This window comes from Chiloscyllium plagiosum, unplaced genomic scaffold, assembly GCF_037043375.1.
Source record: "Chiloscyllium plagiosum isolate Xiang-an unplaced genomic scaffold, Cpla_swu_hap1 HiC_scaffold_16, whole genome shotgun sequence".
In the NCBI taxonomy this organism is placed as follows: Eukaryota; Metazoa; Chordata; class Chondrichthyes; order Orectolobiformes; family Hemiscylliidae; genus Chiloscyllium; species Chiloscyllium plagiosum.
This window is the reverse complement of record NW_028270154.1, coordinates 12,773,856-12,795,679: the sequence shown is the minus strand read 5'-3', so window position 1 is coordinate 12,795,679 and position 21,824 is coordinate 12,773,856. Positions and strand designations below refer to the sequence as shown.

The 21,824-nt window shown below is 45.3% G+C and overlaps 1 protein-coding gene and 1 long non-coding RNA gene across 3 annotated transcripts in view; one reads left to right on the top strand and one right to left on the bottom strand.

Moving 5' to 3' along the window:
* LOC148147481 (uncharacterized) overlaps positions 1 to 6,727 on the bottom strand; it is a 127,066-nt gene extending 120,339 nt beyond the window's left edge. Inside the window, exon 1 of the long non-coding RNA XR_015759699.1 lies at positions 6,599 to 6,727. This is a non-coding gene — a long non-coding RNA (uncharacterized LOC148147481). The remainder of the gene's footprint in view (positions 1 to 6,598) is intronic.
* On the top strand, positions 1,174 to 21,507 carry LOC122556459 (protocadherin-18-like). Of its 2 annotated transcripts, XM_043703118.2 has the most exons (6): positions 1,216 to 1,630; positions 6,153 to 7,636; positions 14,867 to 14,955; positions 17,121 to 17,284; positions 18,033 to 18,525; positions 21,333 to 21,507. In XM_043703118.2, the coding sequence occupies exons 1-5, from the start codon at positions 1,282 to 1,284 to the stop codon at positions 18,521 to 18,523; spliced, it is 2,577 nt and encodes an 858-aa protein (XP_043559053.2). In that variant the 5' UTR covers positions 1,216 to 1,281; the 3' UTR covers positions 18,524 to 18,525; positions 21,333 to 21,507. The 2 variants fall into 2 exon arrangements, with proteins under 2 accessions (XP_087851253.1, XP_043559053.2); XM_087995127.1 differs by lacking the exon at positions 18,033 to 18,525 and having other exon boundaries at positions 1,174 to 1,630.
* The last annotated feature ends 317 nt before the right edge of the window (positions 21,508 to 21,824 follow it).

The window sequence follows — 21,824 nt, the reverse complement described above, 5'->3', positions numbered from 1 at the left end:
ATTATGTGCTACAAAACAATTACCCCAATTTTGTTCTTTTAGATTCAGAGAGGCAAGGGTTTTGGGAGTCAGGGTAGAAGGGTGGATGGTCCTGGTCTTGCTGAGTGGCAGAGTAGGCTCAAGAGACCAAATGGTTTACTCCTGCCTCTGAGTAATTTGTTAGGGTCAGATTTTCCAAGATGTGGCAATCACATGCAGGTAACCATTCTGCTCCTTTTTCATGTTAAAAGAGAGCTCCAGGTTTCTTTCAGGGCTTTCCAATTAGGGCTCCTTCAGAAATGTGTGGCTGCACAATTTATCTGAGAGGTGTAGGACAGAGAGGGGAAAGCAAATCATGGCCCCTTTTTCACAGCTACCAGTTGCTGTATTCTGTGATTTAAATGTCTGGCATGAAGACAGTTACTTTGACAGCTTCTGAAATAGGACATGTATGTAAGAATGTATGAAGATATGATGCCAGGTAGGGTGGATAGGGTGTTAGAGAAGTAGAGTGTCAGGTTAAGAGGCCAGATGAGTATCATGGCAGGGCACAAAGTGGGAAGGGGCTCAGGTAAAATGGGAATATTTGGGTTAGGCCAGGGTAGGTGGGAGAACTTCTGGTCCAGCAAAGCAGGGTGAATGTCAAGGGTGGGGATGTGTCGAATCCTGGGCACAGGTGGGTGTCCAGAGATAGCTTGTGAAAAGGGTGGTGTAGGGTCAGAGTTGGAGACAATTAAGAGGTCTGTGGAAGGTATGTGGTAGGTGATTCAGTTAGTAAATACCCAGGTGTTAGAACTTGTCCTGGGTTAGTGGTATCTCAACTGCAGCAGAACCGACGGAATTCACCCATTTAAGTGGAAATTGCTGGGATAACACAGCAGGTCTGGCAGTATCTATGGGGAGAAAGCAGAGTTAACATTTCAGGTCCAATGACACTTCTTCAGCTAAATGGTACACTAGGAGGGGAATTGTTGAGCAGAATGTTCACTTTCTGGGCAATTCCATCGGAGTTTGCGACGACGGGGGAATCAGAAAGGTTGAGCCTGAGCAACTGCCATCAGAGCTTCGGAGAGGACTGTTCAGACATTGGAAAATAGTGGCTGTTTATTGCCAACAGCTCCAATGTTAACTGGGAGGAAAAAAGAGCTACTCGATGCGGGCCCGCCCTTATCCTCAATTGGATCAAAGTTTCACTTGGCTAACCACAGAGAGCATTGATTAGTCAGAGCCGTGAGAGTACAGCAAAATTAAACTTTGGTTAAAGTTTGCGATTGGAGGCGGCGCAAAACAGGCGGAGCGGCGATGGAAGGGGCGGAAAACAAGGCGGAGCAGCACCGTGGGGAGGCGGAGTTGCCAGGACTTGGGTGCCGGTTCCTTCCTCGGAAGATTCAGGGATTCCTGTCCCATACTGAGACGCTCAGTTCTGGCACTGCTGCTATGGGACAGGCGCTGCTGCTCTTTTGCTGCCTTGTCACCACCGCCTGTCCTCGGGATGTGTCGGTGGCGGGGGTCGCTTACCGGCACCATCAGGAGGACGATGGGGTCCGGCCGCTGCCCCCGTCCCGGGAGCCCGCGGACTGGAGACGCCGAGAGCAGGAATCTGGAGCACGAGAAGATGGTGGTCCCGCTCACTGCCGCCTGGGGCGAAGAGGTAACGGTTCCAGGGGTCCTGAGGCCAATTGGGATCAGGGTGCCAGTGGGGAGTGTGGTCACTGAATTCTACTGAAGAATAAAAGCTCTTTAAATTTGGAACCTGACCATCCGTAAGAGCCCAAATTTCTAAAACACTCCCCCCGACCCCCAGAAATTTTCACCTCTTCTCGCTCTTTCCTCCTCCACCCAACTACCTCTCCTCCTTCCAGAAGTACCCACGTCCCAAAATCTGCCCTCTTCCAAATAACCCGCACTTTACTCCATCCCGTCTCACTTACTTTGCTGCTCTCTTATTCCATTTCAACAGCTCTTCCCCACCGCTCCACCCCATTTTCATATCTGATCCCGAAGAGTTGTTGGAGAGCTTGGGTGAGCGTGGGAATGTAGATTTCAGGAACAGAGCAGATTAGGTCAGGGAGGGACACCAATCTGTATGTGTTGCTGAGCCAGGGAAGGATAGGGAGTATGGGGACGTGACGGCAGAGAAATGGCCAAATAATGGACAGTCACAATCAGCACAGCAATGCCAAGGGAGGTCTATTGAGGGCTTGTGATTGTTGGTCACTTGTCTCGTGTAAATTTTGTACTGAGTGTAAAGACTGCCAGGTGTTTCCTGGTAGTTTGACAATGATCACCACCCACCCACCAGCGACAGGAAATATCACTAACCTCAACATGTGCTGATAGCAGTAGGATTGTGCAGTCCTGTACTTGGGTAGCATTACCCATTCTACTGGCAAAACGTACTCCACCTATTTTATCAAAGGGTGAACTTTTGATACTGACAGTAGAGGTATCAATTGTGCACACACACCTAACTTTTCATCAACTACCCTGTCATGGGATGTAAAAATTCAAAGAATCTTACAATGCCGAAGGCCTGTGACAGCCCTTTGAAAGAGTTTTTCAGGTATAAGACCAATGTATCTGTTATTAAGGTAGGAAAGCCAATCAGAAATGTTATGTACATCAAGACTGTATATGCGATTAGTAGTCATACTGTTGGTGCTCAATGAAAGAGGACTGTGTGGAGATACTTATTAATTTTACAAACCTGTTACAACAGATAATTGTGCTGAAATCTATACAGAGTACAGCAACAAAAGATTTACTTCACACCTGACAATGTATGGCCACTGGCTGTGTTATAGATTGCACCATCAATATGGACCTATCTTAATTTGATTTGATTTATTGTAGTCACATGCACCTAAGTACAGTGAAAAGCTTTGTTTTGGGAGCATTACAGGCAGATCATAGCAAACAAGGACATAGAGATCACCTGTTGACTTAGATGAAGTATTGGACAACTAACATCTCGTCTTACAACTGAACTGTTATGGTATCTTTCTTCCCATGTAATTGAACCTAATTGAGGGAAAAGACTTTAGCTTAGGAATAAGCAGAAACTTTAAGATTAGCTCCTGTGTGGAAATTGTCAATAACTTGTATTATCACAGTTAATTAGGTTTAACAGGCTAGGACATCTGGCAATAATTTAAAAATAATTATGGGAGCGTTTACTCAGCTACTAGGGTTAGTCCTTTTTGTGTTTGTGCCATTGCCTTGTTGTCTAAATAATTTGGCCAGCACAGTAAAAGTATGTTCATCCAAAGTTTTGCAGAGAAGATTTCCCACGGATGGAAAGTCAGATGGAATGTCCTCTTGGAGCAGAGAAGGTGGAAGAGAAGTTTAGTTATGACTTTTAAAATTAGTGAAAAGTTTTGATTGGATAAACATACTTGGAGTTTAGAAGGAGGGGGGGGGATGATCTAACTGAAACATACAAAATACTGAATGGCCAGGACAGAGTAGATGTTGGGAAGATGTTTCCATTGGTAGGAAAGACTAGGACCTGATGGCATAGCCTTAGAGTAAAGGGAAGACCTCTTTGAATGGAGATAAGGAGAAACGTCTTCAGCCAGAGAGTGGTGAATCTATGAAATTCATTGCCAAAGAAGGCTGTGCAGACCAGGTCACTGAGTATATTTAAGACCGAGATAGATAGATAGATAGATAGATAGGTCCTTGAGTATCAAGGGAACAGGAATTACAGGGAGAAAGCAGGAGAATAGGGTTGAGAAACTTATCAGCCATGATTGAATGGTAGAGCAGAGTCGATGGGCTGAATGGCTTAATTTCTGCTCCAATGTCTTATGGTCTTTATAGCGGAACAGCAATGAGAAAACAGATTTAGACAAAAGAATTAGAGACAACAATGACTTTGTGACTTGAAATGTGCAGTCTGAAAGATGATTCACTTGTAACTTAAAAGGAAGAAATGTTTAATAGTTGAACAGGACAAAATTCCTGGTGTACGGGGCAAGCGTGAGAACAACTGGATAAATATTTCAAATGGTATTGAAGTGATAGGCTGAACAGCCTCCTCTATTTTTTTATTCTATACAATTCCTGATCCAGGGCAGGAATATTCCACTGGATTGAAATCAGATGCATAGATTTGGGATCTAAGTGACAAAGTTCAGGCATCCCATTGCCTCTATATTTAGATTCTTAACTCCATATCCTGAAGGTAAGTGACGTTTTTGTTGCTGACATAGTCCAGGATTTCCTGCTCACTTTTGCAGGCTCTGACTGCCAAGAAAAGGTTTGTCGATTTTATGATCTTTAATGTGTACTGATTTTCATTGCTCCAACTTTTGCAGTCTTGGCAAGGGCCCCAAGATCTGGAATTCCCTTCCAAAACCTCACCATTTTCACTTTCCCATCCCTTCTTTAAGATGCTCCTTTTAAAAACTGCTTTGTTTACCAAGCTTTTGTCAATGTCACCTTGTGTGGTTCTGTGTTAATTTTGCTTCATTGTTCATGTACATGGACTGTGCTAATTGCATTTGAGATGGTGGTAAGCTGCTGACTTGAACCACTGATGTCCATGTGCTGAAGGGACACTCATATTGCTGTTGGAAGGAAGTTCCAGAACTTTGTGCCCAAAATGGCAATAGAATTTCAAGTTAAGATTGTGTATGGTTTGGAGGGGATCTTGGCGGTCCTATTGTTTCTGGGATCCTCCACCTTTATCCTTATAGGTCATTGTGAGATCAAAAGGTGCTTTAAACAGCTATTGAGAGTTGTAGCAGTGCATCTTGTAGATAAATGGAGGGAGATTGTTAAAGATGTTGGAATAGGATGGAAATGAGATGGACTGCTTTGCCCGAGATGATGTCAAGCTTCTTGGGTGGTGTAGAATGTACACTCATCCAGGCAAGTTGAGTTTTCCATCACATCTATGACTATGTCTTGTAGATTGTGAACAGGCAGGAGTCAGGGTGTGAGTTACTTACAGCAGGATTCTTAACCTCTGACATGCTGTTGAAGCAATAGATAAATAATCCAGTCAACATCTTGGCTGTGGTAGCCTCCAGAGTTTTGCTAGTGGGGAATTAGGTGATTGTAATACTACTGAATGTCAAGAAGAAGTGCTTAGATTCCCTCTAAGGGGTTATCATGGCCTGGTACTATGGTTATGGATGAATGGGGACAGTGTGAGTTAGCCAATAGGACAGTACAGACTTGGATGAGTTCAGTTTTAGAGGGTAAGAGGTTGTTAGGAGAGCGTTATGAGATCCTTAGCATATGTCCATGGTAGGAGGTAGAAATGTGAGGTGGAGACTATGACCCTGGGAGTTGGTGGGGCAGGGGCCAGGTTTGCACTCAGTCAGAATTATTAGGATGAGAATGGCTTTGTTGACACTGGGAAGCAGATGCCTGAGGTTTAGGAATAGGGTCTAGTAGGTCTTCATGCTACAGTTTCAGCCAATGTGGTTGACCAACCTGATTAGAGCACCATCTCTGCTCTAACTATTGCTGCCAGCATCTGTCTGCCTTCTGAGTCACCATTCCACAATGCGAACAAGTTGGTTACCTGGACCAAGAGGGATTGCTAGGAGAAAGTGAGGACTGGAGATCAGAGCTGAGTGTGGTGTTCGAAAAACACAGCAGGTCAGGCAGCATCCAAGGAGCTGGAGGTGGGGAATGTTTCAGGCAGATTCTGGATCAGTGGTGCTGGAAGAGCACAGCAATTCAGACCTGCACACTACTGGAAAGTTTTAAAAGTGCACCCACCCACCGACTGACTTTGGGGAAGTGTAGGAAGTATGTATTACATTTCAGCTTATGTAAGTTGCTAGAGGATTTCCAAATTCACATCCTTGCTTCCAAACCCCTCCTCCACCACTAAGATCCCCTTCAGATCTGTGCGCCTCTACAATTCTAGCCTCTTGAGTATCCCCGATTTCTATTGTTGCCCCGGCACATTGGATGCGATGTCTTCTCTGAAATTCTCCCCTCAACTCTGTTTTGTTGTTCCCCACCTTAAAACCAACCACATTGACCTGGACCCCTCCACCCAAATCTCCTGATGTAGCTCAGTCTCAGCTTTAGTTTGACCGCCATTCCCAGAGCACCTCGGGAATTGATTTGGAAACGCGAGGTGCCCTTGTTAACTCAAACCACATTTTTCATTCTTTCTTTTTGTTTTTTAACATACTATGATTTCCAAGCTCTGGGTGACGTGGGGGCCAATGGAGTCAGAGCGTCGAGAGCAGGCCCTGAGGTTATCTTGGTGCCCGAGGGACTGGCAGCAAACTCGCCCATTGCTCTGGTGGAGGCTGGAAGCCAGCTGGAGTGCCAGCTGGAGGCTCGGGGAGACTTCCAGCTGGTGAGAACCTACCAGGACAACTACCTGATGGTGAGCCAGGCCAGCCTGGACCGAGAGAAGAGGGCAGAGTACCACCTGAAGCTGGTCACCCTGAGGGACGGGAGTGCAATCCCCGCCTCACCCCCCATCCTCATCACCGTAAAGGTGGTCGATGTGAACGATAACGCCCCGGTGTTTGCAGAGAGCGCCTACCGGGTGTCCATCCCAGAGAATGAAGCGCCCAACATCACGATCCTGACTGTGACGGCCTCTGACAGGGACCAGGGCGCCAATGGCCGAATCACTTACTCAATTGTGGACTCTTCGTCCTCGGCGGGGCTCCCCGTCTCCTCACTGATCGGCGTTCACCCCGAGCTGGGCACCATTTACACACGGGTGTCGTTCGACTACGAGCGGCTGAGGGCCTTGGAGTTCTTGGTGGAGGCCCAGGACGGCGGCGAGCCCCCGGCCAGCTCCACGGTGCCAGTCAGGCTTGACATCGACGACGTGAATGACAACCGGCCGGTCTTCACCTCGCCGGGCTCGTTGGTGATCACCGTGCCGCTCGAGGCGGCCGGGGAGTGCGAGCCCGAGGGAGCTCCGAGCGGGAGGCCGCCATCTCCATGGCAACGCGGCGGTCACGTGGTGACCAGGGTGCAGGCGGAGGACGCCGACTCGTCTGCAAACGCCGAGGTCCGTTACGAGCTCGCGGCGGGAGGCGGGGCCTTCTCCATCGACAGCAGCAGCGGGGAGATCCGCGCCTGCGTACTGCAGCCCGGAGACTGGGCCGTGACGGTGCGGGCATGGGACCGCGGCAGCCCTCCGCTCTCCTCCGAGGCCACCTTCACCTTGTCGTTCGCCGCCGCCAGCGACCCGACCCTCGCTGGCCAGAGCCTGGGCCCTCCGACCGTCACGGTGCTGTGCCTCGGGGCGCTGGGAGCCGCCGCCTTGCTACTGCTGCCCGCCCTGCTGGCAGTGCGGGCCCGGTGCGCGGCCGACAAGCGGGACTCCCGGGCCTACAACTGCCGCCGAGCCGAGACCGCCTACCGGCTGCAGCCGAAGAGACCGCCCCGGCAGATCCAGAAGGCGGAAATCACCCTCCTCCGGCCGGGCGGAGGACGGAGCCGGCGAGGGGCGAACGCCGGACCACCGTCCGCCTCTCCTCCCCCTCCGCCCCAGCCAACCCCCGAGGAGAGGCCGGGGCCGGGGCTGGAGAAAGCCTATCCCACCCTCAGGAGGGAGCGGGACTCCCAGCATCGTCAGCTGCTGAGGGAACTGGTCCGACTGTCCATGGCTGGCTTCTCGGATTGCACCCTGGAACTCACGCAGGTCTCGCCACACGTTCAGGTAAGAGGAGCGGGAGATACTTACTTCCTAACTTAGGGATGTTGTTACTGAATTTGCACCTCCCCCGACCCAGAGAGAGGGGCACTGCCACTGCCCCACGGCAAATGCTCGCCTGTATCTCTTATGATCTGAGCAGTGAGCCCACATTCTAGATATTTTCTAATCCAACTGTTCAGAGACGTCCTGTTGCATCATTTTGGATCAGTTGGGACTTGAAACCCTGGCTCAAAGGTAGGGACACTGCCACTGCATAGGCGAAAGTGAGGGCTGGAGATCAGAGACAAGATTAGAGTGGTGCTGGAAAAGCACAGCAGGTCAGGCAGCATCCGAGGAGCAGGAGAATCGACGTCTCGGGCAAAAGCCCTTCATCAGGAATGAAGCAAGGAGCCTCTGGGTGGAGAGATAAATAGGGGTGTGGGGCTGGGGAGAAGGTAGTTATGAGTGCAATAGGTGGATGGAGGTGGGGTTGATTTATCTATCCACCCCAGAGACTCCCTGCCTCATTCCTAATGAAGGGTGTTTGCCTGAAACATTGATTTTCCTGCTTCTCGGATGCTGCCTGGCCTGCTGTGCTTTTCCAGCATCACTACCATTGCATCACAAGTGTGCTCCCTGTGACAGACTGAGCAGGAAGCTGTTGCCAGTGTGAGATCTGCATCACTGATTGCGGAGAAGGTGACACACAGGCTTTGTGATGCAGAGAGCCAGGCTAAACCGTTGCTGACCAGTCCTACCATGCCCAACTATTTTTTAAAAGCAGTCCTGAAGAAGGGTTACACCCGAAAGTCGACCTCTGTCCCTCCTGATGCTGTCTGGCTTGCTGTGTTCTTCCAGCCCCTTGCCAGCCCTATGCCAGCTAGTGCGATTTAAGTTTAAAAGAACTTAACCTGGAGCCATAGTAGGCAATCTAGCCCAACAAGCCCGCTCCGCCATTCAATACGATCATGGCTAACCTTTGAGGAGTCAGCTCCACTCACTGCCCGTTCACCATAACCCTTAGTTCCTTTTCTGTTCAAAAATCTACCTAGCTTTGCATTAGAAACATTTAACAAGGGAGTCTCAACTGCTTCACCAGGCAGGGAATTCCACAGATTCACAACCCTCTGGAGAGGTTCCTCCTCAACTTGATCCTAAATCTGCTCCCATTTTATTTCGAGGTTATGCCCCCAGTTCTAGTTTCACCTGCTAGTGGAAACAACTTTCATGCTTCTATTTTTTATTCCCTTTATAACTTTATATCTTCCTATAAGATTCCCCCCGCTCCCGCAGTTCCAGTGTACTCAATCTCTCCTCATAAGGCAACCTTCTCAACTTTTGAGTCAACATAGTGAACCTCCCCTGCATCCCCTTCAGTGCCAGTACATCCTTCCTCAAGTAAGGAGACCAAAACTTACCCAAAAAAAGTCCAAATGTGACCTCACCAGCACCCAAACAGCTGCAGTGTAACTTCCCCATTTTTTAAAACTTCATCCCTGTAGCAATGAAGGGCAATATTCCATTTGTCTTTTCAATTACCACCTTCACCTCCAAACCAACTTTTTGTGATTGATGCACAAGGATACTTAGGTCCCTCGGTACAGCAACATGCTGCAATTTTTCATCATAAGTCCATTTTGCTGTTATTCCTATCAAAATGGATGACCTCGCATTTACCAACATTGTACTCCATCTGCCAGGCCCTTGCCCACTCACTTAACCTATCTATATCTCTCTGCACACTTTGCTGTACCATTCATCTTTGTGCCATCTGTGAAATTTGATACACTACACTTGGTCCCCAACTCTTAAATCATCTACGTACATTGTAAACAATTATCCCAATACTGATCCCTGAGGCCCACCATTTGCTACTGATTGCCATCCAGTAAAACACCACTTATTCAGTTCATGAAAGCTGGACTATAAAGCTGCTCTCACTGGTGACTGTGATAATGATCATCGATTTGTTGTTTTTTAAAAAAAAAAAATCCATCTGGTTCACTTATATTCTTAAGGGAAGGAAATCTGTCACCTTTTATCTGGCCTACACGTGACTCCCAACCGACAGCTATATGGTTGACTCTTAACTACCCTTTTGAGACGGCTGAGTGAACCACTCAGTTCAAGGGCAATTAAGGAGGGGTAACAAATGCTCAGTTTCCCCCAGTTACACCACATCCCACAAAAAAAATGCAGCATTTGAGAATATATCCTGATGCCATTCTTCTCATGATTGGGAAGGATTTTGAAATTAGTGTGTGAAATCTCAGTTGTAGGCTTCACTGAGGCTTTATTATTTATTAATCACAACAGGAGGAAATGAGAATTCATTCTGACTTGACTTAGTGGAGTTCTAACATTGCACGTTTTCTGTCATTTTTAATATTTCAATGTTGACAGTGAGATTGATGTTTTTATTTAGCTTGCCACAATCTTGTATAGAATTTACACACTAGAATTTTGTAGACAAATCTAGATAGATTATTATCTTGCATCCTCTTTCTCAGTTTGAAATGAATATCATATCATTAAAAATGTGGATCATGGAGGGGCAAAGAAATGTGGGGATCAAGGGACACCTCTTGTTCTTATAGCTGCAGAATTATAAGGTTGGTTATTTCAGTTCCTGGTCCACTCTGTCTTTCTCTCCTTGTCTGTCCAGCCTCTGCAGAGGCCACAGATATGTATCCCACCACTGCTAGTGCAGGGGTAGGGATGTGGATCTGGGTGGGTGTGAACTGATGGGGTGAATGTTCTGCTTCCATGCTGTAGAGATTTTAAGATTCTAACTGTCTATTTTTCTCCTTTTTTGTCTGTTTCTTTCTCTCTCCCCACCCCACCAAGGATATTGATAGTGAGGAAATCAGAGATGGTAACAGCGAAAGTCATAGGGGAGACTGTTTCTTCCTATTCAGATACTAACTCATCACGTGAATATTTCCAACAGTCACTGTATTAAAAGCTAATGCTGGATTACAAACAGTAATCAAAAGTGCTACTGGCATGTTGCATTTAACTCCTGGACTGGAATGCAAAGAAGTGATAATTCCCCATCCTAAATACTGCATGCATTTTTGGGCAGTGCCTTTTAGAAGAGATTTGTTGACCTTGCACAGAGTGCAGTTCAGAATTACCGAAATTATATGGACTAAAAGGGTTAAGTTATAGACCAGGACATAGACTAGGCTTGTAGTATGTTGAGTACAGAAGTTGAAGTGTTTAAAATGCTAAAAGGCTCAACGCAGACACGTTATTTGGTGTGGGAGAATCCAACACAAGATGGTCCAAAATTGATGTCAGAAAACACATGTTCACGTTCAGCACAGTGGAAACCTGGAACTTTTTTTTTCTCCCAAAACAACCTCTTAGTGTTTGGGTTCATATGGAGTTTGATGATTGAGATGATTGGAGTTTTGTTGAGCAAAGGTAATAAGGGATATGGTGCTGAGGTGGTTCTATTAGAATATTTTTTAATTCACACTTGGAACATGATGATGTTAGTCGGGCCAGCATTTATTGCCTATTCCTAGTTGCCCTTGAGGAGGAGGTGATGAGCTGCATTCTTGAATCATTGTAGTCCGTTTGCTGTAGGTAGACTGTCAATGCTACCAGGATTTTGACCCAGCGACAGTGAAGGAATGTCGATATATTTCCAAGTCAGGATGGTAAGTGGCTTGGAGGGGAACTTGTAGGTGGTGGTGTTCTCATGTGTCTACTCCCCTCGTCCTCTGGATGGAAGTAGTCGTGGATTTGATAGATGCAGTCTAAAGATCTTTGAATTTCTGCAGTGCACTGAGTATCGGTGGAGGAAATGGAGGCTTGTGAATGTGTTGCCATCAACTGTTTTACTTTATTCTAGATAGTGTCAAGCTTTGAGTGTTGGAGCTGCACTCATCCAAACAAATGGGAGTGTTGTATTACACTCCTGACTTGTGCCTTGTCGACTGGTGGACAGGCTATGGGAAGTCAGGAGGTGAGTTACAAGTTGCAGTATTCCTAACACCTGGCCTGCTCTCTTAACCATTTTGTTTATGTAGGAAGTCCAGATGAGCTTATGATTAATGGAAACCTCCAGCATGTTGATAGTGGGAAATTCAGTGATGGTGGCATTATCAAGGTATGGTTAGATTGCCTCTTATTGTAGATAGTCATTGCCTAGCATTTATATGGCACGAATGTTACTTGAAACATTGAATAGCTCCACCATTCAGTACGATCATGACTGATCAAACACTTCTGTGCCTTTGCCCACTCCATCCCCATAACTCTTGGTATTCAGAAATCTATTCACCCCCACCTTAAATCCGTCTTGAGTACATTTAAAGATCAATCATTATCTAATTGGGAGAAGAAGCTCAAGACACATCACTAGATTCCTTTTTTTTTGTTCCTGTGATGTTTTAGTTCATTCAGAGTCCTAGTTGCTACGGCGACATTTAAGTTGTGATCTGGTGCTATGGATTGTGATGGTAGAGGGTCCAATTTCTTTCCATTTGAAGACAGGCCAGGAGAGTCTCCTGCTCTCGCTGTCAGAGTATTGTAATGACTTACAAGTTGATACGTGACCTGTTTGGCCTTTCCTCTGCCATCATGTCCTGGGGTGGGTCTTGAACCTAGAGCTTCAGACTCTCAGGCACAGGGACAGTGTCCACTGCACTACCTGCCTGTTCTTGTGCAGCAACTGGAAAATGTTATAATAGCCCATTAACTGTTTCTGGACAACATCGCTATTTGGAAAATCCCACCTTCTTAATTCCCAATGCTTTTCACTTCATGTGGTTGATTAACTCACTTCACTGGCAAGAGGCTGATCGCAGCTGTAGTCAGGGAATCATTCTTGCAGGAATCCTGTACAAAGCAGGATAAATTCACCACATTGTTCTCCCAGTAATGAATCTCCGCTCCAGATGTGTACAAATAAAGTTCTGCCAATGCCAGGGAAGGTTAATTAAATTTCCTGCAGCTCATGGCCTAATGTCCCTGTGTCAACATTGCGCTGGCTGTGGGTATAGATAATCTGATTGAGGTGTTTAAGGTGGTTAAAAGAGTTGATGGGTGGATACAAAGAAATTGTTTCCTCTGGGGGAAAATCTAGAACGAGGGACGTGCCCTTAAAGTTAAAGCCAGGCTGTTCAGAGGTCATGTCAGGAAGCACTTCCTCCTACAAAGGGGAGTGGAAATTTGCAACACAGTCTTCCTCACATTCTTCCTGCTGCCACTACCATATCGCTCTCTCTCGCTTTCGCTCACCCCGCCGCCTCCATAAAACATAAAGAAAGCAAAAGCTGTTAAGGCTGGGGGTCAGTTCTCCCCTTTTGATACTCGAGGGACTGCAAATCCAGTGTATACCTGGCCTATAATCTAACCTTTTGGGCATCATTATGATGAACTACATCCTTCCTGAAGTGCAGTGCCCAGGAATGCAATTTTCCAGATGGGGCTAACCAGAGTTCTGAACGGCTTTAACATAACTTGCACCCATTGTTGTACTTGTATTCCAAGTAAAACATTCCAGTGGCTTTTAAAATTATTTCCCTTGTCCACTGGTGCTTAACCTTTCCTTTATGTGTGCCTCTTTCTGTAAAGGTCACTGGAATTTATTGAGTGGGTTTAACACAGTGAGTGATTCATGTAAACTGGATCATGCCACCTTTTTAAAGCAGCAATTTGAGGCTAACCATGATGAGAATATTTCAATGCTGCAGATCTCGCTACAGCCACCTCATCTGGATTAACAGGACCCACACTCTGATCAGGAACCATAAGATGTAGGAACAGAATTAGGTCAATTGATCCATCAAGATATATTTCCATGTCAGGATGGTGAGTGGCTTGGAGGCGAACTTCAGGGGGTGCTCTTCCCATGTATCTGATCCGCTTGACCTTCTACATGGTGGTGGTTGTGGATTTGGGTGACTATGTGGGGTTTTTAAATTTTTGGCATTAGTCTAGCTTTTTAATTACAAGTTTTTATTGAATTCAGATTTCGCCATCTGCCATTGATTCAAACCCATGTCACTAGAATGAGAGTCGTGGGACTCTGGATTAGCCTCACTGATTATTATCACTACGGCGTTGGCTTCCCTTGTGTATCTGTAGTTGTGCTCAGAAGGTGCTGGTGGGCCATATTCTTGAAACATTGGTAGCTGGTTTGATATCAGTTCTCTTGTCAGATGAGTAGGTAAGAGTGACACACATTGAAGAAGGACTGCAGGTATACATAGATTCGGGCCAGGCTAGGTTCCTTCACTAAATGGACATTAAATAACCACCTGAGATTTAAAGACAATGCAATACCTCCTGCTCATTTTGGTTGACATTATTTATTTCCAGAATTTAAAAAAAGTTATATTTCCCAGACAGTGCAGGTTCATAGCTCCTTGAAAGTGGAGTTGCAGGTAGATAGGATAGTGAAGAAGGTGTTTGGTATGCTTTCCTTTATTGGTCAGAGTCTTGAGTATAGGAGTTGGGAGGTCATGTTGTGGCTGTATAGGACATTGGTTAGGCCACTGGTGGAATACTGTGTGCAATTCTGGTTTCCTTCCTATCAGAACGATGTTGTAAAACTTGAAAGGGTTCAGAAAAGACTTACAATGATGTTGCCAGGGTTGGAGGATTTGAGCTATAGGGAGAGGTTGAATAGGGTAGGGCTGTTTTCCCTGGAGCATCGGAGGCTGAAGGATGACCTTATAGAGGTTTACAAAATCATGAGCATGGATAGGTAAATAGACAAAGTCTTTTCCCTGGGGCGGGGAAGTCCAGAACTAGAGGGCATAGGTTTAGGGTGAGAGGCGAAGATATAAGAGGCAACTTGCTCACTCAGGGTGGTGCGTGTATGGAATGAGCTGCCATAGGAAGTGGTGGTGAGTAGTACAAATGCAACAATTTAAAAGGTGTCTGGATGGGTATCTGAATAGGAAGGGTTTGGAGGGATATGGGCAGATGCTGGCAGGTGGGAGTAGATTGGGTTGGGATATCTGGTTGGCATGGACGGGTTGGGCCGAAGGGTCTGTTTCCGTGCTGTACATCTATGACTAACATGGTAGGATTTGAACTGTGGTCCTCTGGGTTGGTAGTTCAGTATTAGAACAATCTCACTGTATGTAGTGAGACTCAACTACTAAGCTGCTAGTTTTGAGTACACTTTTAAAAGTTAAGACCAACTGATTGCCTCCAGAAATGAATAGGCTACGTGTATATTGGGGGGGATGTTGTGACATTTAAATGGTCTTTTCCTTTTCTGTTTTATAGCAAATCTCCCAGCTGCTTTCCTTATTACACCAAGGACAGTTCCAAGCTAAGCCAAATTTTCGAGGAAATAAATATTTGAAGAACTACAGGTATGTTCTCTTATCAAGTCTCTTCCATATTCTCGGCACAAAGATGCTGTTTGCAATTTTGGAAGAGTTAATAATTCAAGGTGATACAATGTGAGATTGATACATATTGGGAATGTTTAGGATGTGGAATAATAATGCAGTGGTTATAGACAGGGCCTAGGACAGGGAGTACGTCAGGGCCTAATAGCTGTGGCTTGGGTTGAGGGTGGAGTTGCTATACTTGGAACCGGGATTGGTGTCCTGAATAAGGGACAAAGCAGGGCCCTTGAAATCTGCCCAAGCCCCTGCTTACTGTAATAAAAGGGTCTGAAGGAGTTAATAATGCCATAAACCCACTTAGGTGTTGCCAAATGGACTTTTGGGCAGAATACCTTAGGATCTCAATGGAGTAAGTCCTAACATCTGGTCAATCACAGTCATTCATAATGTTGATCAGGTAAATGTAACCTGCACCTACTTGCTGACATGCAATAAACCGCATCTTGTCAATAATAGGTCACTCTTCTAGTTAGATCAGGAAGTGGTTTTCCTCCACCATAGGAAACCAAGCTGCTGACACTTGAAAGAGGTTGGTAGCAGCAACAGTTCAGACACTGCCATGAGCTTGCATGTCCATAGAACAGTTGCTGATTCAGTAGTTGCCTTAAAAGCGTGGATAACTATTAGAGAAAAAAAAAAAGTGTAAGGAGAGGTAAGTTGCAGGGGATTGGGAAAGAGCAAAGCAGTGGGTGTAATTGGACTGCTGGATAAAAGTGAGCATGGACTTGATAGGCTGAATGGCCATCTTTTACTGTATTCTTTTGATTCCATGAATGGTTTTATGGAACATTTCCTTTTATAGTCAAAGTACTTGCAAGTGATGGTGTCAGTCTTGGCTCAGTGGGTAGCACTGTCATCTCTGGGTCAGAAGGTTATGGGTTCAAGTCCCCCTTGGACACTCCCAGCTCACTATGGTTCCACGCTCCCCTGAGGGAGTACTATATTGCTGAAGGCACTGACGTTCAGGCGTCTTGCATGATTCGAGCTCCAGTTTGCTCTCCTTTAAAAGATTCCAGGCCACTACTTGGACAAAGAGTTCGGGAGTTCTCAGTGTTCTGGATCAATATTTTTTCCAACCAGCATCACCAAAAAATAGAATTATGAGTGTGTCACAGAATCTTGCTGTGCTATCTATGGCTGCTGTACTTCCTACATTACAACAGTGGCTACACTTTTTTTAAAAAAGTACACCTTTGACTCTGAAATGCTTTTGGGTTTGAGTTTGGGGGAGAGGCTACATTGGTTCCAGCAACATTTGTTGTGGCTGTCAGACCAGTTGAGTTCCCTGTTGTACCTGCTGTGGAGATGCTGAATGGAAATGTTAGGGTAACATATACCCCACTTTGTCACCCTTCCCAGAATCACTTTCTCCTTGAAGCAAGGAGAGAGAAGAAGACTGTCCGTCTGTCCCCTCTTCTCCCTCCCGGACATCCAGACTGGGTTTTAGCGCACATTCTTGGCTTCCAAGCAGCAGGTTCACTGCGTTACTAATAGCATGAAAGACTTGCACCCATGCAGCACCTTTCACATCCTCCAGATGCTTGACCCAAAGTGGTTGGCAGGCAGTGAAGTAATTTTGAAGTTTAGTCACAGTTGCAGTGTGGGGAAACATAGCCGCCAATTTGCCCACAGTAAGATCTCACAAATGGCGATGAGGTAAGTGATCAGAGGGATAAAAGTTGACCAGGATGCTGCAGAGAGCTCCCTGGCTATGGGAATTGATTTTGCATTTAGTACCACAATGGTATCTAAGTTGCAATAGACATCTTCTACATTGGTCACAGTGAAGCATCACTTTGACGTAGACCTGCTTCCCCTTCAGTACCCATGGCCTGGTCCCACGTTTATCTGCCTACTTGCACCTTTGGAGTTGAAGATGCTGTATAAATGCAAATTAATTAAACAAAATTATGGATCACAAAAAGAGGCTTAATGGCCTATTGAAAGAATTATACAATTTGTTCAACTCTCTCTCTTTCTCTATAGTGTAGCTCATTCCCTCTTTCAGTTTCCCACCCCTTTCCTTTTCTATTCCTTCCCCAATTATTTTCTAGCTATCCACATTTTAAATCTCTTCCTGGGCATATCAGATTAAGGTGGTTGTTGTCTTTCTACCTGTATCACAGGGCAGCAATGCAGGAAGCTGATGGGACGAGTCTGAAGGACAGCGGTCAGGGAGAGAGCGAGGAGGGAGACAGCGATTGTGATACCGGTAGAAACTCGCCCATTGACCGTCTGCTTGAAGAGGGACTGAATGATCTGCTGTCTAGGGGAGGCTGGACAACACCAGGTGAGGGGAGTCTCTGGGTCAGCTTGACCCTGGCAGTCTTGAAAGCCCCAGCTGCTGTGTTTGGATTTGAACCCACATCCCCAGGGAATTATCAAAATACCGAGAATGCTCAAATTCTGAAACTTAATGGAGAAAATCAGGTCTGGCAGTATCTATGGAGAGAGAGAAAGAGTTACTCATAGAATCGTTACAGTGTAGAAACAGGCCATTCTGTCCTACAAGTCCACATAAATCATCCAAAGAAGTATCTTGCCCAGACCCATTCCCCTACTACTCTACATTTATCCCTAGCTAATGTACCTAACCTTCACATTTCTGAACACTATGGGCAATTTAGCATGGCCAATTCACCTAACCTGCACACTTTTGAATTGTGGAAAGAAACCAGAGCACCTGGAGGAAACCCATGCAGACACTGGGCGAACGTGGAAACCCCGCACAGATGATCACCTGAGGCTGAAATCGAACCTGGGTTCCTGGTGCTGAGAGGCAGCAGTGTTAACCACTGAACTACCGTGCCAACCCAGTCAAATAGAAATAGCAGAGAGTAGATATTCCACTGTCTTTAATGCTTCTGGATTTGATATATCTTCTTTAGAACTGATTGGACTCTCCCCACCTCTGTACGTTGCCTAGAGAGTTAGCCTGTGTTTCTAGGATATTATTCCAGTGTCATTATTGCAAGAGTACCCCGCCTTGGTATGTTTGGCCCCTCTAGTTTCAGTTATTCACATTTCCTGTGTTCCAGAATTGGGAGCGAGGGCCAGCACAGGTGAGGAGCTGAGTCTGGAGGAGCTGTGCTGGATGTTACCGTCACCATTACCATTGGATTACAAGGAGAATGTCTTCAAGCCAGAGCCAATTGAGAATTCTCCGCCCATTTGCAATGGTGAGAAGACCACTTTCTCAACCTTCGGCAAAAACTCGATGGAGCTTTATGCCGAGACAGAGGAGTCTGCTGTCAAAGGGTCTCTCTTGACTGAGATGAGTGCCCTTTTCCAGCTCCTGCTCTCTCAGAAAGCCGAGGCGTATGCGGAATCGAGCCCCGAGCTTCTCCTCAACTTTTCGGGTCGGAGGAGTATCTTTAGCGGCAGCGAGGGGGATGGGATCGGAGTGCCGCCTGGGGACAGGTTTCCTGGGTGTGGTCGTCCTGGGAGTGGAACCAGGCATCTCCCTGTGGTGCAGGAAGCCACGGAGCAGAGAGATGGGACAGAGCTGGACTTCCATCGACTGGTTTAATGGTGAGTGAGTGATTATCATGTCACTGAGCATTTGTGGTGTTCCCACTCATTGGCACTGCAGTTACCCTCTTAGAGTCATACAGCACAGAAACAGATCCTTTGGTCCAACCAATGCATGCTGAACGTAATCTCAAACTAAACTAGTCCCACCTGCCTGCTCCTGCCACATATCCCTCCCAAATCTTTCCTATTCATGTACTTACCCAAATATCTTTTAAATGTTGTAATTATGCCCCAACCATCACTTCCTCAGGAAGTTCATTCCATGCAAACCACCCTATGCGTAAAAACAAATTGCTTCTAATGCCTTTTTTTGTCTTTATATCCCTACACTATTACCATGCAGCAGTAATCCCTCTAATTATTCTGTCTCCTGCTGTTATGTAGCCATTTGGAAAGCTCACCATGAATCCCATGTAACCTAATATTACCATGTGTTACTCTGTCAAAGGCTTTACGAAAATCCAAATAAACAACATCTACTACGCTATCATCATCAATCTTTTTGATAATTTCCTTTAAAAAATAAACCGGAACAAGTTTGAAAGACACTATTTTCCTCGCACAAAACCATGCTAACTATCCCTCACCAATTTTTGCCTCCCTAAATGCCCATAAATGTCCTTTATGATCGCCTCCAACAATTTACCCACAACCGAAGTCAGACTCACAAGTCTATAGTTTCCTGGTTTCTCCTTACAACCTCTCTTAAACAAAGGTACAACATTAGCTACCCTCACCTGTAATTATTGATGATGCAAATATTTCTGCAAGGGGTCTTGTGTCCTAAAAAAAACACACAATAGCAGCTGCTGGAAATCAGAAACCATGACAGAAACTGCTGGAAAAAACTCTGCATCTGTGGAGAGAAAGCAGACACAACATTTTGGGTCTAGTGATCCTTTTTCAGAATTATTCTGATGAGTTACAGCGGACTTGAAACATTAACTCCGCTTTGTCTCCAGAGATGCTGCCAGACTTGCTGAGTGTTTCCAGTAATTTCTGTTTTTCTTTTAAACCCTCTTGTCCTGTACCAAAATGCATTGTCTTTTGAAACCAAAATGCATTTTGACTTGCAGGTATCACTGGCAAGACTGATTCCTACTGTCCATCTGTAACTGCCTGCTAAAGTGTTAGCCATCTTTAAAATACTTATTAAAATACATTTTGTAAGCTTGGGTATTCCTGGTATTTGTCACCCATCCCTAATTGCCAAGAGGATAGTTAAGAGTTCATCTACATTGCTGTGGTATGGAGTCACATATTGGGCAGACCAAGTAAGACTGGCTAATTTCCTTCCTTGAAGGACATTAGTGAATCAGATGGGTTCTGATGATGATCCAGTGGTCATATGGTCACCATTACGGAGACTAGCTTTTATATTCCAGATTTATTAATTAAATTTAAATTCCAGAAGGTATAAAGAAGGTTTGAACCCATTTCTCCAGAGGGCAGGGATTTACCTGCAGATTGGGGTGTAACTCGAGTCATGTATAGGTTCAGACCTGATAATGATAACTCTACTTCTAAAAGGAAGCATTCGTGAAGCAATTAGCGTTCTGACAACTTTGCGTTTTTGTTTTGCTGAGGCAAGTGTGTTTTTTAAAAATGTATTTCTGGGGTCTTTTCAAATGGCTGGAGTGAGGTTTGAACTAGCATTCTTACTTTTTGGAGTCATGACTGTGCACACTATTAGGCACTGCCAGAATTTGTTCTTATTGTGGATTTGAGAGACAATGAAGCCTGGAGGAAGGACAAAGAAAAATATTAAATTTTAATGGGAACAAGTTCACTTGGGGTTTGGGACTAGACAAAGCTTCAAATTTCCCTATCCGCTGATAGAAAAGTGAGAGGTGATCTATCCTGTTAGATTAGATATTGAGATCCTCCCCAATATGTGATCAAAATCAATATAATTCTTCAAATCAAGGATATAGTGAGAAGAAGGCAGCTTGACCCATCATGCTGTGCCAGCTCTTCACCAGAGATATCCAATTGAAACTATTCCCCACAGTTCTTTCTCCATAGCTGCCTTTTTCCCTTTCAATGTAGAATGACTTTTATTAACATCCATGCCAGGTGCTTCCTGTAGCTCAACCAGGGTGTGGTTTCTTTAGTCCTGTTGTCAGAATGGATGTGTTTTTGCCAGAGGTATTCTCACAGACAATCTGAGTGATACAAAAACAGTGCCTGTGACTTCCCAAAGAGATTCTTTCCCACAAAAATGATCAAATTTACTTTTCGAGCTTGTCAACATTTTCAGACAGGGCAAACTTCCATGTAATGTCAGTCTGTTTGTTTGAAAATGTTGATTGTCTGATCATTATCAATTTTGTGGGAACTTGCTGTTCCTTTGAGACACTCAATGGTCACGATGGGTGCTATGTAAATGCAGGTCTCTCTCTCTCTCTCTCCCTCCCTCTTGTTGCTGCCGGTGCTTATTGCTGCAGCATTTCAACAGTTATGATAGCGACTACGCTTTGTTGGTTGTGTTGTATTTTAACACATCCTGAGGACGTGGCTTTCCAAATGCCTCTACTTTGCACTGAAGAGAGAAGTTAGGTAAGTGTGTGAACGAGGAAAAAGGATATGCGAGTGGAGATGATACAAAATGATGGGAGTAGACCCATGATATATAAACACTGGGTTGTGTGTTGGTGTGTCTGTGCTATACATTGTAGTATTTGTTTCTTGGCATCATTATCAGTGCCACTTGGTATTGATGTTCTACTTGTAGGTTGTGTGGAAAGACAACCAAAGCTTGACGTTAATCTGTATATTACTGACACAGTTACTTTCTGTTCTAGATCTCATCAATCATCTAGAGGAGGTTGGGTGTCTATATCGAAGGTCATGTCCAGCATTCTGAGTGGTTTCTTGGGAGACATTGGCTGAAGAGATCAAATGGAGTGAACAATTGAGAACATGACCTTGCTGCTTGAAATACCTAACCTGGATTGACACTCTGACACTCCCCCCCCCCCCCCCCCAAAGAAAACCTGAGGCCTCCTACAGATTTGTTAATGCAGGATGGTGTGTGTGTGTGTCTTGTGTGTTTGTGAACTGATGGTTAGAAAACCAAAGACTTTCACATGAAATGTTGACCTTTGTGCTTCACTGCCCCAGGACTGGACCCTGGAGCATGGTAAGGGGTAAATGTTGTTAGTTTTGTGTTCATTCATTGAAAGGATTTTGTAAATATTTCCCTGACTTTTACTCTTACTGAAAAGAGGCTGTGTGGTAAATATTTGAACTTGCCCTTTGTCTATTCCAGTTAAGGACTGCAGTATATTTTTCTA